The sequence below is a fragment of the Sander lucioperca genome, chromosome 14, assembly GCF_008315115.2.
Source record: "Sander lucioperca isolate FBNREF2018 chromosome 14, SLUC_FBN_1.2, whole genome shotgun sequence".
Lineage (NCBI taxonomy): Eukaryota > Metazoa > Chordata > Actinopteri > Perciformes > Percidae > Sander > Sander lucioperca.
The window spans coordinates 27,927,630-27,946,691 of NC_050186.1; the positions used below are offsets into that span (position 1 = coordinate 27,927,630).

Sequence of the window (19,062 nt, forward strand, 5' to 3'; positions counted from 1 at the left end):
TTAGTGTGACGTTCTTCTACGGCACGTGTCAAACTTGAGGCCCGCGGGCTAAATCCGGCCTCGCACATTTGGTCCGGCTCGTATACTGTATTAGTCTATATCCACGACGTTCCACTTCCGGGATTGCTCCGTTGCCGACGGAAATTCTGCCGGATGTCGCTCTTTTCGGCCGGATGTCCGTCACATTCTCCTTCCTTTGTGTTGGCATTTTAACCCTCCTGTTGTCTTCGGGTCAAATTCGACCCATTTTCAAAAAGTTTCTATATCCGAAATTTGGGTTTCTGTCAAACAATTTGTCAAAACAAATAACGTTGATGGTCCATACAACGCTCTTCACAAGTAAAATATATGATCAGTTGAATTTGGGTGTTTTATTAAATTTTATAGCATTTGAAAGAAAAAATCGAGAGAAGCGACAAAGACATCGGAAAAAGTGACAAAAATGTCGGGCAAAGTAACAAAAACATCGAGAAGTGACACAAAAAAACGGGAAGGCTTCAAAAACATTGGGGAAAAGTACAAATTTTAAATTTTGACCCAGAAAAATTAAAAGTTGCATGGTCGAGGGGAAGACAACACAAGGGTGGATTTCTGAGGACTATGGTTAACTGCTCCTCAGATATCTGGGTAAATCCAGACAGCTAGCTAGACTATCTGTCCAATCTGAGTTTTCTGTTGCACAACTATAACAACTTTTGAACGTACACGTTCCACCAAAACAAGTTCCTTCCCGAGTCTATTTTGCAGAGGCACCGTGGCTCCGTCCGGCGCTTAGCGCTGCCCAATGCCCATGCCAATAAACCAGAGCACGTTTTTCTCTCATCCCAGAATGCTGTATTGACTCGCCAGACCCTCCTCCGCAGCGCTGTAGAGGAAGGTCTGGCAAAGCGACTACTCGTATAGCAACTGAGGTTCACAATACATTTTGGCCCGCTTAGTTGTGCGCCAAACCAAAAGACAGGAAACTGTTTTCAAACTGCAACTGCAATAATATTACAGCACTGTCTGTGAGGGTTACAGATTACAGGTATTTACCTTAGACTGTATATTACATTTTTTTCCGATCACTATGACAATTTTTTTCAATACTTTTAACAACTTTCCTAAACTCCGTCTGTGTAGGCTATACATTTAACATATTTCTTGTTGCTTTGACACAAAATGCATACAGTTAACACAAATTTAAAATGCTTGAACTTCTTTTACACACAAGCTCAACCAAGACCAAAACAATGGATTTTTACTGACCGATTTGCAAATGCTTTCACTCTGTATGTCAGAACAGATAACAACATGTTCTAAACCTAACTTATAGGCTAAAGTCAAAGTGAACAGCTGTTCACAAATAAACACAAATATACTTATATAGCTGATTGAAGCTATGCAAATACAGTAGATCAATCACAGCTGATTCCCATGTAGGAAACACACTCAGGTGTTGAGGTTCTTTCAATCGCATGACCATATGTTACTGTAGTACATACAGTAAAAGAGGACCTATTTGGGCTGATTTTGTGTGGAAAAGGAAAACAAAGATGAACACAAAGAAAGTAAGAAAAATTGTTGCACGAGTGAGAGGAAGACGAGTACCAGGACAATTCTGTCTCAGTCTTCTTTTTTTCATACAGTAAAATGCACATTCTATAAAGCTATAAAGCATTCATTTTTTGTATTGAATTTCTGCAGCAAAAGAAACAAAATGCATGCATTTACTAAACCCAACAAAACAAAAATGTAGAGAGGCTTCAAGAGAAACTGCAGTGTAAAACACAATCCATGATCAATACAATATACTTTTGTCTATTGTATAAGGGCAGACCTGACACATATAAAATAATGCATGCATGCATGATTTTGAGACATGTTTGCATTTGTGTTGTTTTGGTAGACATAGTGTATTGTGTTAGTGAATTATTGTATTTTGAAAATCAGGGTTAGAGTTTAGTTTTCAATGTGTGATTTTGAGCATGAAATTAACTGTTTTGTCAATTGTGTGTTGTAGGTGTGTTGGTGCGTCAAGAGTTTAGGAAAGTTGTTAAAAGTATTGAAAAAATTGCCATAGCGATCGGAAAAAACTGTAATGGACAACGCATCCGGTTCGGCGAAGTGCTGCAAATGCGGAAGTACCTTAAACCTGCATTCTATCTGAATTTCAGCAGGGGACGACACGTGCAGTTACAAAAGGTTGGTTTCTGTAGAAGTCTATGAGAAAGTGACCCACTTCTCACTTGATTTATTACCTCAGTGAACATTTTCATAATGAGTTTATGGTCTCAATCGCTAGTTTTAAGTCTTCTGCAACACAGAATGATGTTCATTTTTTGAATTATGGTCTCGTTGATTTTAAAATCGGCGATAAAGCAGGGGGTGTTTCAGGGCGTGGCTATGATGTGATTGCCAGTGAAAGTGTGTAACGTAACGTGGCTCCTCCCTCTCGTCTAAAATTGTCACATCTGCAACCAGGATGGCTCCGCCCGTGACGGCAAACTCGACGACTCATAGCAGATCTCCAAAAAACAATGGGTGACATCACACATGCGCTGTCCATTAATATACAGTCTATGGTATTTACTGGTGATACCAATGCATGGGAAAATAAAGATACACTGCAGCCGGTATATTACCGTAAATTCAAATATAGTCTATTGAGAGTAAAATACCGTAACATGTAAAAACAGTATGCGTACTGTAAATAAACAGTAGTTTACTGGCGAAGCTGCTGCCAGTATGTTACTGTAAATTTACGGGGAAAAGTTTTAGTCCACGGTATCGTGCAAAGCCATTCATGAGAATGTGTTTAGTAGAAACTTTAGCTTTATTTGTTTTTCCATCTCATGTTTTGAATATAAAATCTGAATTGATAAAGTCAGCAGTGACTCCGGCCATCGGATTAAAGTATCAGAGCATTACAAATGTTTGGTACTTGAATAAACATACCTAGTTACTTTCCAGGTCTGGAATTGATATTCTACGGTTATATTTATATTAAAAATAAACAACAGTCCCTTATTGTTTGACACAGTGTGTCTTTTCGCCGCAGGAAACGTCTCATCCGTCACCATTCACACACACAAAAAAGTCGAAAAAACAACACCAACCCTGTCAAACAAACCACGCTTCCTCCGTGCTTTTTTCTTTCTTTCTTTTAACGCCTTTCCTCCTCGCTCCTAGTTTCCCTTCTTTTCTCCTCCGTCCCCCCGTCTCCCCCTCCCACCCCAGACCGATGTACTAGTAGACACAGAGAGGCGGAGGAAAGTGGGGGAGGAAGCGGGGGACAAAGCGAGGCCGAGGCGGACTCCCGCCGAGCCAAAGAGGCGGCTGACACGCCGTACATTCAGCCATCGTTAACCGGCCATTAATGAGGTCAGCGACAGAGAGAAAAAAAAAACTCTCCATGTGTTAAACACCTCAAAGTGCAAAATCAGAAATGAGAAAATATATATAATCGGCACTAGAGCTGCTACGACAGATTATTTTTTATTATGAGTTTTGTTACAGGGACATGCCCACGTCCTCTACCTGCTGCTCCGTGTCATCAACCCCATAATACGTTCAATTTACAGTCAAATGAAACTGGAAAACTGCAATCAGAACTGCAATGATCACCTTAGAGCATCGGTCTTCAAAAGGGGGTAACTGCAGGGGGGCCGCCAAATTATTGTTTGATATTTATACTGAATAAAATTATAACACACATTAAAACACTTTTGTTTTTGCCCCCATATCATGAGCTGAAGTCAAAGATCTAAAACTGTACTTAGAAGATACTGACTGGTTTTCAGACCTCCCCAATACAGTAAAACTGCACATTTTAGAGTGACCTTTTATTGTGGCCTGCCTAAGGCACACCTGTGCAATAATCATGCTGTCCAATCAGCATCTTGATATGCCACACCTGTGAGGTGGATGGATTATCTCGGTAAAGGAGAAGTGCTCACTAACACAGATTTAGACAGATCTGTGAACAATATTTGAGAGAAATAAGCCTTTTATGTACATAGAAAAAGTCTTAGATCTTTGAGTTCAGCTCATGAAAAATGGGGGCAAAAACAAAAGTGTTGCGTTTATAATTTTGTTCAGTGTATTTCAAAGTGTTTTGTTGTTTTTTTAAATTAGAATATGTCTGAAAATAGTCATCAACATGAATTCATCATATTACAATATAAATAAACACAGCTGTAACAATAATAAATATGTCTTCATGGTCCAAATGGTTGTTGTCATATATAGTACATTGCAACATTTAAAATAACGTTAAAGCTGCATGCATGCGACTACATTATGGTGTTTTATAAACTATTTATTCAGTGTTTGTACACGGCTTATAAATGCTAAATAAATCAAAAAAATTATTTCCTAAAAAACGGAACCCGACAACAAAAAAGCCAACAGCTGTTTGTGTCCAGCTGCGACAGCGGCATCGTCCCCACACATTCACAGAACCTGGCAACGTGTGCGGCTTTGTCTTCTTCCAAAATGCCGTGTTTTTTTCAGGACTTCTGTCCTTTTTTTAAAACCTGCTTAAAAAAAACAACCACCTCCATCCAGCATCCAATCCACTGACACGGATAGATCCAGCCCAGTCACCGACAAATCAATCAATCAATCAATCAATCAATCAATCAATCAATCAATCAATCAATCAATCAATCAGTTAAAGGGAAACTAAGCACTTCAAACCAAAACTGTTCAGTGTTTAAAATGAATATTTCCCATTCCTCTTGTATTCATTTGTATTACCTCTGTGCTGTCAATCATTTACACAGCTACATTTCTTTAGATTTAGAACAGGGATCTTCAACAGGGGGTCCGGGACCCTTAGTGGGGTCCTCAGAGTTACTGCAGGGGGGGCCACCAACATATTAATAGCAAAGAGAAATCAGCCTACTTGTGATTTTATTTTATTCACACAACACTGATTACAGGCTTTACGGCTTGTGGTTAAGGTAGCCACCCACAGTTAAATTTAAGGATTCACTGTGCTACATGTATGTTTAACATTAAAACATGATGTATAAATATATGAATATGTATATTGTATTGTATATATATTTGAATACCTTAGTATTGTATGCACCATAAAAAGGTATGTGTAAAGGCTTTAGGCCGCCCTACACGTTATTGTAGGCACAGTTTAATATGCAACTCAATTTCATACAATATTAGTCGCCGGTCCCTGCTCCGTCTCTCTTTCAGCTAATGGGTCCTTAGCCTAAAAAACGTTGACCCCTGATTCAGAATAATAGATGTCTTTTGTCTATTTATTTTTCTGGCGCGAAATTCTTCCAGTTTATTCCCCCCCAAAAAATAGGAACCGGTGACAAAAAGCCGACAGCTGTGTGTGTCCAGCTCGGCCCCCACAGCGGCATCGTCTTCACCTCGACACAGTCACACAACCTGGCAACGTGTGCAGCTTTTTCCACAAAACCAGCTCAGCGATTCCCCAACATGCCGGGGCATCAGCAGCCTTTTTTTTTTTTTACACACCAATTAAAGCAGCGATAACACCTCAGGAAAAATTACAAAAAAAAAAGAGGCATGCTGTCACTTACTGATGACGGCAAGCCGGGAGGGACCTTCCGAACTTTCTTCGGGTGAACCTCTGAAAGAGAAAAGAAAAAAAAGTGACAAATCAAGACGTGAGGGTTTCACAGGGCAAGAGACGTTTGATTTCTATTTTTTTTTTAAAGAAGGCTCTGGTTTGATTTGTTTAAATTCAATCGATCACCCAGGGAGGAAAGAGCGAGGCCACTGACCGCTGTCGATATGTTTACAAAGGAAGCTTTCACAAGCGCCGCTCAATAGGATGCAGAAAATAAAAAAGAGGGACTACAGAAAGGACGGGGCGGATTTTTTTCTCTTTTTTGGTTTGATAAAAGGAAGCAGGGCAGCTCTTGACATGTTTATTTTATTATTCTTCAGGGTTTCTCTCAAGGAGAGCGAGGGAGCAGTCTATTTACTGGGAAGGTAAGGACTTTGATAGAAAAATGAAAGGGCACTTTTATTTTTATTTTGGCCCAGAGTCGTCGTGTGTGTATGCGTGTGCGTGCGTGTGTGTGTGTGCGTGTGTGTATGTATGTGTCCTCCCAAGGCTAACATTACCAAGGCTACATCACGGCCACTATTGTCCTGTTTTCTAAAAGACTTTTTTTTGTTGTTGCTCAAAGTCCCCTTTCAAAGCACCGACACACACACACACACACACACACACACACACACACACACACACACACACACACACACACACCGATAAACAGGATGGTCACACACGGACGCTAACACGCACTCACAATGCTCGGCCTTCTAAACAAGACAACAGTTCAAATGTTTCACCAAGGTCTGTGAAAGAAAATTCTGTTTGACATGGAAGTGAAGGAAGACGATTGACAGGCTACTTCATTTCTTCAGTCTAATAATGAGAATAATGACTATATATTGACATTAAGGCCTAGAATTTGAAAAAAAAACATGACAAAACATCCAGTTTTAGACAACCCTAAGTGCAAATAGAAAAAAAGAAAGAGAAAAAAAATAGATAATCGCTGTTATTCCCAGTGTAGTTTCCATTGTTTTAGGAACTTGTATGAATCAAATGTGTGTATATCTGAAAACAAACACACAACAAGGCAGATCATCATCAGTAGAAATATTGTTCATATTATTAGGAAAATGGCACTTGACACTGTAAAAAAAAAAAAAGTCTTCAAAAAGTTGGAGGACTGCAAAAGATTTTTATTTATTCATCTTTTTTAAGATACATTTATTTATATGTCGTAATCAGTCCAAAACAGAATCTGCAGATTTTATTTGACAGTTTTCAGCGGGGATCTAGATTGGAAGATCTGCAGAATTCAGCAGACTGTTTTTTATTTTTTTTATTTTGCTTGTGCAGAAGATGTGTTAACAGCCTGAGGTTAGGTTTATGTTTTTTTTTTAATTTTTTATTTATTTTTTTATTTGCTTAAAATCTTTGGTATGGCCCTGGTCATGATTTGTTCATATTGCTCTATAAAGTGAATGAAAGAACACCCCAAGCTCGCATTTTGAACAGTACGTTTCAATTTGGGACCAGCTTGGGGGGGCGCTTGATATGCAGATGGCGTTGACAGAGATTTCCAAAACAACTGTATTTAATTTATTTTTATTATGCAACCTAGCTAAATCTAATGCAGTATATTATAACAGCCCTGCAATAAATCCTACATAGAGGTTATAACCTTAGAATGAACTTTATTCTATTTCTTCAGGCTGTAATGTATGGTGCTACTGATTGTATTGTGTTGTATGTTGTAGATATTCCTAATATGTTGTCCACACCTTTCTATAAAAGTTCCAAAAAAGAAAACGTTCTTCATAAGGGGAGGATTTAGCAGGACTGTTGTATTAGACACATAGATTTTTACATGTTTATTGTTATATCTTTAAGATATTGTAGGTCCTAAATGTTTTTCTCCCGCCATGCTCTAAATTTATTAATTACTTCTTGACAAGTGTGTGTGTGTGTGTGTGTGTGTGCGCGCGCGTGTTTGTGTGCATGTGTGCGCATGCGTGTGCGTGTGTGTGCGTGCGTGTGTGTGTGCGCATGCCCGTGTGTGCGTGTGTCTGCGTGTCTGTGTGTGTGTGTGTGTGTGTGTGTGTGTGTGTGTGTGTGTGTCTGTGTGCATAGGCCTAATTTACGGTGGGGATGGGGGTTACAACCCCTCCACTTATCAGAACTGGGCTTTTTTTTTTCCAAAGTTTGTGTTCCTTTTTAAGGTTTTTGTCGCGTCTTCAATGTTTTTGTTGCTTTTTGCAACATTTTTGTTGCCTTTTTTAGAGTTTTTCTGTGTGTGTGTGTGTGTGTGTGTGTGTGTGTGTGGCAGCTCAAATATGACCCAGAGACAATCTTTGTTATTTGGTGGTGTACAGCTTACACGGAAATATGACTAAAGGCAATTTCTCACTTTTTCTAAAGTTGGGGGGGGTCATTCTAGGAAAAGTCATAAAATTTCAAAGGTTAAAAAAGAAAATGTAAAATAGGTTGCCAAACGGAAATTCACATCTAAGATGTCATGAGAATTTTGGAAAGTAAAAAATGGGGTCCCAAGCCAGAAAATGTGCAGAAGGCTGAGCCTAACTCGTCCTCTCGTTGTGAGACCTTTTGTAATAGAGGAAGCAGTTTAATGAGCAAACGTGTCGCTGTGTCTCTCTGTGTGAGTTCACAGTGTCTGTGTAATGGGGAGTGTGTGAGTTCACAGTGTCTGTGTAATGGGGGTGTGTGTGTGAGCGTCGTCTCACCCATGGCATCCATAGGCAGCGTTCTCCTCCGCGGGTTGGAGCCGTAGTGCTGGTAGTACTGACCGGCCGGCTTGGTGGGCGACGCCGCGCCGGGACTCCCCAAACCCATCTCGCCACCCAGTATCGACTGGTCGAGAGACACCGAGACAGACAGAGATACAAGCACACAGAGAGAGAGAGAGAGAGAGAGAGAGAGAGAGAGAGAGAGAGATTGTTAATGTTGTGACCTCACGACTCAAAAGACCCAGAATGACGCACCGATCCTGAAGACTGTAGCACAGAGACAAGCCAGCCATAACAGAATATAATATTACCTTTCATTAGGGTATTAAAAAAATGGATAGATAATGACAATCGGTTCAACCAAGATTACTTTTTCAGTGTTGGAGTTCAAGATGTTGATGGCTGTTTTACTAGAATGTTGGGTTACACTTTACTTGAAGGTATCTACATAAGAGTGACATGACACTGTCATGAACGTGTCATAAACATTATAAACAAGTCATAAACATTTATGACATAACGCTTCTTTTAGTACGTGTCATTCGGTTTTATGGTTAGGGTTAGATTTGGGTTAGGGTTAGGGTTAGAGTTCATGTGTCATGACTGTCATGACAGTGTCATGTGTTCATGACAGTGTCATGTCACTCTTATGTAGATACCTTCAAGTAAAGTGTTACCGAATGTTGTGAGAGACATGTTTGGAATATTCCAATTATACAGTCACGATGCTGAAGTTTGTCATTTCGAGGCAAGTTGGAACGTTGTCAGTAGTGTTGTGTGGAAAGTCTGACCACTCAACAATTCGGTTCAATTCAACAACTTTATTAATCACACCAAAGAGCAGTTAGTTAAGAGCAGCTACAGACAACGCACACACATACATAACAGCACACAAGCCTATATGTATGGGCCTACACCCCAGAGGGTAGATAAATGATAATCAAGAAATAGATTGTATCCATTTAAAAGTCAAAATACAGAAGGGATAAAAAAAATAGAGTGGGGATTAGTTTTAAAAGCAGGTCAAATATAACGGAAATCCCACGATCTCTACAAAGCTAACGTTAGCTTAAGTTGACTGGCCGACTAAACAAGGAGGGACTACAAGTCGTCTCTGTTGCTTTTTTGTAATTTTGAGAGCGAATTGCCCCACAATATGAAAACAGTTTGAGTGTAACTTTTATTTTGTTGGTAACTGTTGTTGAGTAATCGCAATTACACCCAAGGGTTTGATTTAACGTCATATTATTGGCACTTCAGTGATACTATACGAACTACAATGACGTTAAATCAAACCCTCGATTGTAATATAATACCCAGTCTACAATCTGCGGGGATCAATCACAAACTGGCTTATCCACCTGGCGCGCTATTGGTGGGTTTAACACGACGACGATAGAGAAGCGACGGCAAGCAGCTTTTGTTTACATTCAACATGGCGGCCACCGAAGCGCAGCAACCCGTTGATGCCGCTGTCGCTGCTACGTCACCCGGATCGTTGGTCTGATTGGTTGAAGGACTATCCAATTGCATACATTTGAACTATGCCCGTTGATCACGCCTCTTGTGCAGTACAAAAATACAGAGCAGACTCCCCAGACTAAGGTTCAATCTTAAAAGATTGAGCTTGGTCTGGTGATAGCCAGAATAGCTTGAATGTGGAAGGTATCTGAAAAATGTCGAGCATAATCAGAATGTTGAGAACATACAAAATATAGATCACTGGAAATATTGATCACAATTGGAGTGTTGAGGATGTCTGGTAACAATGTTTAGCTATGGTATGGTGATATGGTCGAATATGCCAAACAGTTATATTGAATGTAATGGATGCTAAACACAGTGTGTGTTAGTAATGCTACAGAATGTCAGAAGAGAGAATGTCAAATATCAGAAATTTTGACTACCGTCAGGATTTTTTTTTTTGTTCAGTTCCAATCTATCTGAATCAACACTAAATGTTACGAGCAAACAAACAGTCATTCGGAGTAAAGTAAACCCAATGGTGAGTTCATATTTGTGTTTAGGCAGGTGTGTCTTTGTATTATGTTACACATGACCCTGTATTACTGCTCTAAATAGGTCGATAGAGTGTTAATACGGAAGTCCATGTCTGTCAATATTAAGATGAAATAATTGAATCAAAATTGAAATTTCATTTTCTGTGTATGACAACGTTAAAATGGAAAAATGTCACTTTCAATGTGATGCTGTAAAATGCACACTTACTGCCAAAATTACAACAGTAAACAGTAAGAATAAAAAGCGTACAAAAAGATGACAGACAGACATATAGACAGATAGATAGATAGATAGATAGATAGATAGATAGACAGACAGACAGACAGATAGAAAGATAGATACATAGATCAATCGATTGATCAATCAACATCAGAAAAGCCAAATAAATAAGTAAATAAATAACTGCCCACTGGATTTGATTTCGAAGCCGTCTAACTTCCAGGAACAAAGCCAACTCCAGACGCCGAGCTGATAATGAAGAATCAAATGGTGGCATGTGACGGTATTTACCTCCTCATGCTGCTCGGCGTGGAGACGTTCATCTCCCCCAGCTCCAGAGCTCAGAGTCTAACTCCTCTCGGCTGCTTTCTCCCTCCTCTAACTGTGACTCTTTGTCACGGCTCAAACTTAGCAAACCGCTCACACATTGTCCCGCTAATCAATGATTCGGCAGCAACAAGTGGCGTCTGGGCTGATTTGGAGAGAAGAGAACGTTTGAATAAAAGACAGACAGAAGGATGGAGGAGAGGGTCTTTCTTTCTTTCTTTTTTTTTTTTAAAGTGGCACAAAAAGTTAGCAAGGAGGGAAGAGGTGAAAAAGAGCCTTCAAATAGACTCCACCACTACTCCGTTAAAGTGCAGATTTTTTCCCCCCAGCTTTCTCGTTAAGTAATTAGTGCGCAGTGTATTTAAAGCAGAGGGTGGAGGAGTGTGTTAGGAGGGGGGGGGGACGGATGGATGTTTTTCGGGGGCTAATCTGAATTCTGATCTGCGCGTCCGTCCTCTCCGTGGCTGAATACAAAAGTTAGTTTGGCACTGCCGGGCCAAAGAAGGCTTTTCTCATGCTAAACAGGGCCTAAGTAGACCAATTACAGGGCCAGCCTCGGTCTCGGAGCCATTCACCGGCTTAAAACAAAAGGGCCCTTGTCTTAAATAAAGTCAGTCACACACACAGAGAGGGAGTCAGACACAAAGGCACACACACACACACACACACACACACACACACACACACAATCACACACCGATTCAGTCATCCTGTTCCTCTGCCCATGTGTGTGTCAGTGTGTGTGAGAGTGTGTGTCGTCGAAGGGTAAAAGGGGGTTCCCACTAAAACAAAAAGGGTCTCATTGATTGTGGCGCTTTTCTTTCTTTACTGTTCTTTGTTTTTTCTTCTCGTACTCGTACAATCGAGCCAGGCCAGGCCAGGCCAGACCGGTCGCCCCGGCAACTAGGCGAGCTGGAGGAAAGACAAAATACCTGTCTGTCTCTCTGTCTGTCTCTCTTTACCTGCTCGTCTCACTGTCTCCGTCATTGTTACTTCATTACACACTATCTGCTCGATACAATTTAGTTATTGTGGATACCAAGATGTGAGTAGTCAGATTGAGGTGTTAAAGGGGCGTTCCAGGAATTTTGTGTTTCACTTGCATAACGTTGGGTGACCAGTGTGAGATAGAATGGAAAAACACTGGTAAAAATTGAAGCAGCAGAGGCTGAGATATCCTGAGTTTTAGTCCCTTGTATGGGTCAAGCTCCAAAAACACCGGATCCTACATTTCCCATAATGCAATGCAATTGATAGCCGCTTTTCCCTGCTTGGTAAACAACTCCACACCCCCCAATTTGCAACACAAGCCTTCTATTATACAGTAAATTTAAAGTCAGTTACTATTATAAGGGGCTGTGCTTGGAAAACTGTCACAGACCTTTACCCAATACGTCGAAACACCTACATTTTTTCACGACCACATGCATGCCCAGCCAGATCATCAAAACAAAACACAGAGGGAGTGTGACATCATTCTCTGCTCAGGACGCCATTACTCCAATATCTTTACAGAGCCATTCTTGTTTGCTGCTATGTTATTGTTCTAAATGTTGAGTACAGCGCCTTAAACACCACTCAACATTTCAGCTCTTTTATTATATATAGATTACATAAGTGATCCCAAAACATCTCGATGGCCCGCTGGTGGGTACAGTATGCCAGTATAGGTCATAAACCCTGCCCGTTCCATGTTAGGGAGTGGGACATGGGCCAAGTATGTAGCAGTAAAAAGTATTAATTGGAGTGCTGTCCAAAGTACCTTTAAATACATTTTTCCCCAAAGATGGTTTCTGTTATTAATATAGTTTGTATCCCACTGACACATGTTTAAGTGTTCATTTTTTTGATAAGTTTAGTTTTTATTAGTTATTTGATGCTATAAAAATGGGGTGAATCATCATGATTGACAGCTGTGATTGACTCACGATTGGCCGGGCGGGTGTAAGGGCGGGACTTGGATCCCGCGGCTCTACCGCCCGTTCACTAATGCGCAGACTCGGGCATTTTATTAGAATGCAGCATAGAAAATCCGCTTAGAAATATAGGAAATATTGGATAGGATAGAACAACACAATGTAATTCTGCTAAATAAAACATAACATTCATTATTAGTTTCAAGTGTTTTCATTTTAAACATTGTATACCCGAATAAAATACACATTTCCTATAGGCTCAGTCTGCCACTTTTTAAGAAAAACTATTCCAGTGCTGCTCTCATGGTATCATAATTTTGGATGGTGATCATGGAAACATTTATTGGTCATGTGACAAGAGCTGGGAACCCAGAGTGGGCCAATCATATTTCAGAAGGGGGCTAAATGCTAACATCAGCATGCTAACCTGCTCCTAATGGCAATGTTAAAGTGCTGATGTTTAGCAGGTTTAATGTTTACCATGGTCAGCCTCTTAATATAGCGTGTTAGAATGCTAACATTAGCGCATGATGGGAGCATCATTAGTTTTGCAGGTATTTGGTCATAAATCAAACTTTAGACAATTTAAAACTTTGCTAAGTCAGGGGATCACTAAAGTCATTAGGGTTCCTCCTCTGGGGACCAGGAAATTTGTTCAAGCAATCAGCTGATTTGACATGTTGTTGAGCAGAGATCCACAGAGATATTTATATGTATCTTCATATATTATGTGCAATTCCAGCCTTATACTGTTGTGATAATCATCAGGTTCACTCCCCCTCGCTTTGTCTCTTGCTTCTTTTACCTTCTACAAGATCTGGTCTTTCTCTGTCTCTATGTTTCTCTCGCTCACACACACACACACACACACACACACACACACACACACACACACACACACACACACACACACACATACACACACACACACACACAACCAGAGGTCTGTTTCTCACAGAGCTGACTGGGCTTCGGTACCCAGCTGCTCACAGAGACGATATTAACTAAGATAGATTACCAAAAATAGAGAGAGAGAGAGAGAGAGAGAGAGAGAGAGAGACAGAGAGAGGGTAAAGAAAGAGAACAAGAACTCTGAGGATGAGAGAGATGGAGAGAGACAACAACAGAAAAAAATCAAAGATTTTGTAGAAAAGGGTAGAGAGAGGATAAGAAAAAGAGAGAAGAACAGAATAAAATAGTTGTCAGGATGGATGGCTGACTGTGGCGCAGCATGTAACCCCCTCCCCCTAGAACGACAGATTGTCATTTTAACATTTCTCTTTGTGTACGGAGTAAACAAGCGAGATATAACATGTTAATTAGCGAGCTCTAGAGATTTCGGTAGGTGTATTTTTTTAAACTTTGGACGGGGCCGGTTAAACTCTTTTCCCCTGAGTCCAGTCTTTCTGCTATAAGCTAGGCTAACCACATCCTGACTCTTTGCTTTGTACTCACACACAGACATTAGAGTGGTACCTTAGGTATGACATCACTATTCCTTTTAGGATGTTCCCTTTAAAAAAAAGGGGATTTATTATGAAAAAAAAGAGCATGAGTTTTCTGTCTTCCTCTCTCTTTATTGCCCCCCTCCCATCTCATTTTCCCCCATCCTCAATTTCTAATTCTCCTACTCAACGCTCTGTCCTCATGTGACTGGAAAAGCAAAGACTGAGATGTCACCAATTTCCAACATCACATCTATGAGAGAGAGAGAGAGAGAGAGCAAGAGAGAGAGAGAGAGAGAGAGAGAGAGAGAGAGAGAGAGAGAGAGAGAGAGGGAGGCAGGAACAAGTCATTAATTACCAGGAAGTGCTGGCGAGGCAGCGGCGCACCTGTACGCCAGCTTCGCTCCAGCTGACACACACACACACACACACACACACACACACACACACACACACACACACACACACACACACACACACACACACACTCCTGAGGGAGCGAGGCCCTGAGGCTGCTACCAGAAACAGTAAAACCAGCAGAGACAACGAATATAACTGGACTCACGGAGCCAAAACACTGTAACCGCACATCACACATCAGACATTATACACATCCAGGGCTACAGCTCACATATCAGTTAATCATTTACTCTATTAAATTCCAGAAATAGTGGGAAAAAAAACTGTGACAAAAGTTCTCAGAGCCAATGGTGAACGCCGTATATATTCAATTTACAACAGCCTATAAAACCGAGAGAAGCAGGGAAATGCTTGGATTTGAAGAGCTGGAACCAGAGAATGTTTGACAAGATTTCTTGACTTAACTATAGAAACTCAGTGATGATTCATTTTATGCTTAGCACTATACATATTCATTGAATCTATTGTGAAATGATGCTGTTTGTATCCCGTAAGACCCTTTCCCACTGGTCAAAAAACCCATCTAACACCCACTAACGTCTGGCTTTTGTCTTCAGTGGGAACCGTTACTATCGGCATTCATTCACGTCCATCATCGTGCAAGCAGCGCTTGAACATCTTTCCAAATTAGTCGGCACCGAGTTTGAAAGAGAGACTTGATCATTAACAGGTATGAAAAAAACGTAGCCACCGTAACATTTTCACTGGCTTTCATGCTGCTTTTTTTGTGTTTGGTGTTCACCAACTCTGTTTTTCTACGGTGGCCGACAGGGGCAAATGCACTGCAACTTAATGAAACACACGAAAACAAATGCAACAAAAAAAACGCTGCATCCAGATTACACAACGGAAGTTCTCCAGGCCTCTAGGGGGAGCGCTACATGGAACAGCTTGATTTTCGACCCCACTGAGAAAGAGCGCTCTGCCTTTTTATTACCACGAGTTTACAGTCACGTCCCTGCTGATTGGGTATCACCTGTGACTTAAGCCAATAAACTAGAGACACACCCACCAAATGAGAGAAAACATGTCTCAAACATAGACTTAATATTTACAGTCTATGATCTCAAAACAGTGCACACCTTTCTGAGATTGAACGTGCCCCGGCTCTCTCTCTCTCTCTCTCTCTCTCTCTCTCTCTCTCTCTCTCTCTCTCTCTCTCTCTCTCTCTCAGTGGGGTCGAAAATCAAGCTGTTCCACTCAGCGCTCCCCCTAGAGGCCTGGACAACTTCCGTTGTGTTATCTGGATGGAGCGGTTTTTTTGTTGCATTTATTTCCGGGGATTGTGTGCTTTTCTTTTTGCATCGTTTCTGTTATTTGCAGTGCGTTTGTGTATTTGGTTGTGTTGTGTGTATTTGCATCGCGTTTGCTAAATGCTGCGCATGTGTTGTCAAATTAAGGAAGATGTTTTCTTAATTTTCTTTTTGTTTTGTCTATTTTCGTGTTTCATTACCACCCTGTCTCATGGCAGTTTGTAAAATGGTCACGTTATTGAATCTATTGATTCTTGAACAGGACACGATTATGTCGTTTTTTTCGTGTGGTGAGCACGAATTTTAATTTAATGTATTTAAATGGGAAGCATATTTCGTGATCACAGCACGACTATGGTAGGGAGTAGTATGAAAAGCAGAAAATCCGTGCAGGGAGGTTGGTGACTTTCACCCTGGAGAGAGGGGATCGCGTCCGGCGGGTTGCAGTTCCTTTCCGCGTTATTCTCTTCCTAACCACAACTGTCCCGTTGTTGTCGGCGTGTCCTGCGTGTGACGGTTCCTTTCCCAGTTGTTCTTTTCCTAACCACAACCGTCCCGTTGTTGTGGCCGGCATGTGGCGTTTCATGTCCCTGTTGTTGCGTCCCCCAGAGCAGCCCAGTGTCATGGCAGTACGTGAAATGGTAACGTTCGAAAATCGTGACCTGTACACGAAATAAACGAGAAAATCGTGACCTGTACACAAATCAATAAATCAAAATAATGTGACCATTTCACGAACTAGTGTGAGACCGGGTTGTTCATTAAGTTGCTGTGTGTTTGCCCCTGTCGGCCACCGTAGTTTTCCGACGCTTTTGCAATGTCAAACTTGACACACAGAAGAAAAAAACAGAAATGTGTACTGGCAATGGGAAAGAAGTCATATACGTTTTAAATTTTGGTGGAAAAAGAGTATTTGTGATCCACTTATATTGTTATTAATAGAACTTTTTTTTTTTACACAGCAGCTTCAATTCAGGTTAGTATAATATAGGTTTGTATCTTTGGTAAGTTTGTAATAATGATCACATCAATACTAAAGACGCTGCTGATTTAAATAGTCATTTATTTGGATTAATAAAAGTTGTTTGGCCATTGAAGTGTGTACTACAGCTCCCTGACCTTTACCAAGCATTTGTGCGACCAAACCTGACCAAACCTATACACTGCAGCGGTGGCAGGACAATTTCTGCCGACATCAGGACATGCTCACATGAGTCTTTATGGTGGAAAAATTTAAATCCAAGCACTTTGTTGTTTAGTCTGTTGTACCTGTCCCCAACAGTGATGTCATGAGGTACCGACACACCCTGGAGTACAGTAGCCTGGTCCTACCAGACTCTCTGGCCACTCTCCATTGACAAGTGTTAACTTCCTTGAAGGCGGGTACTCTGTTGAAGTTTAAAACTATTGGATCTGCCCAGAGCCACTCTGGATCTGCCATAACCAATCGCTAACGTTTGGTCGTGACGTCGGCTTAGCATCGCTAGCGTTAGCCTTAGCCAACTCCTTCACCACTAACGGAGTGAGCTGGAAAATCAAACTTTTCCCGAACCCCTTGGGGAGGAGGGCCACAACATCATGGCCACCAACACAACTCAGCAAAGATTGTTCTTGCTCGGGCTACAACGGACCGAATGGCTTCGCTCGCATCTTTCTCCGCCGCCATTACGGAACTCCAACTCAAACTAGCGCACGTCGTCAACGTCATCGTTCTCAGCCACTCCCTCTGTTTGCTGATTGGACCGCCCAGGCTAGGAGTACAGTAAAGCAAGGTGAGACATTAAACCACTGCAGGTCAGCAGAAAACAAGATTTCCAGGCAGTGTTCAGGTGCTCTTTAAATAATAAATCTTAAATCCTTAAACACACTCTGGGCCCCTATCATCTCAGCCTATATTGTGTTTAGTGAGACATTCATTTCCAATCTGTAGTTTATCAAATGACCCCAAACTAATGGCCACAGTGTGAACATGGAGCCCCGCTAAAGGACCCCTGGACTGCCCAGTTGGTAATCTGGCCGTGAAAGAAAAACAAGACGGGGATCCTGAAACAGAACATTATCACTAAGCTTCTCCATGATGACTGAAAATGTATTTTTGTGTGTTTTTTAATGCCATCTGCTGGATATGATATATAAAGGAGCCTTTTAGAGGGACATTAACAGCAGTGCGGATGCAGTCTAATCTCTTCGTTATGTCAGTGGTTGACTGCCTCACAGTGAGAGGGAGTGTTACTGTGTCCTTATGACACATTCAGGAACAGCAGAGGTGGCAGGTCCATGTGCTACTTCAATCATTTATTTATTTATTTTTTTTTAAGATTATTTTTTTGTGCTTTTCCGCCTTTCTTTTGATAGGACAGCTAGGTGAGAAAGGGGAGAGAGAGGGGGAAGACATGCAGGAAATCATCACAGGTCGGATTCGAACCCTGGACCTCTGCGTCGAGGCATAAACCTCTCAGTATATGTGCGTCTGCTCCACCCACCGAGCCCACCCGGCCACTACCTCAATCATTTTAATACTACAAAATGCCCCCAAAAAAAGCCTGAATTATTAAGGATGTATCCATGCTACAATTACAGGTTCTGCCCCCTTGAGCAAGGCACTAAGATTGCCTGGGGATAGAGGTTCAATTCCCTCTGAAGTGACAAAGACAATTAGCTTAAAATCCTTAACAAAGTCAACTTGTGGCAAGTTCAAACAAGCAATTCCATCCGAGGTAAGGACAGAGTTGATTGCCTGACACTATCAAAGTTAAAGACTGAGACAGCCAATCATGTCGCAGAACCGCCATGCCAACACAAACACACAAAGAAAACGGGCAACGAACATCAGCGCATTGGAGTCTCTGAAACACCAGCTGCGGCATATGTGTGTGTGTGTGTGTGTGTGTGTGTGTGTGGTTGTGTGTGGTTGTGTGTTTAGAATGATTTCAGAGCAAGTAAAAACCTCAGAGACAGCCAACACACACACACACACACGCACACACACACATGCACGCACGCACACACACACACACACACACACACACACACACACACACACACACTAATCTGCAATGGCATTCGAAGCAGCAAGGGATATACTTGCCAATGACAACTTCCTCCATCTTCTAACCACTTCACACACACACACACACACACACACACGCACACATGCATACAAACAGACGCACACACAAA

General features: G+C 41.3%; 1 protein-coding gene across 5 annotated transcripts in view; it reads right to left on the reverse strand.

The window, feature by feature from the left end:
* Positions 1–19,062, reverse strand: part of LOC116034850 (transcription factor 4) — a 321,332-nt gene that overhangs the window by 121,365 nt on the left and 180,905 nt on the right. For 4 of the 5 annotated variants that reach the window (XM_035991804.1, XM_031277607.2, XM_035991805.1 and 1 more), the window contains 2 exons: positions 8,278–8,404; positions 5,553–5,602 (listed from right to left, as the gene is read on the reverse strand). In XM_035991804.1, coding sequence (XP_035847697.1) covers positions 5,553–5,602; positions 8,278–8,404 — 177 coding nt within the window. Of the gene's footprint in view, positions 1–5,552; positions 5,603–8,277; positions 8,405–10,812; positions 11,065–19,062 lie in introns of those variants that run through there. The other variant, XM_031277609.2, reaches the window with a different exon arrangement.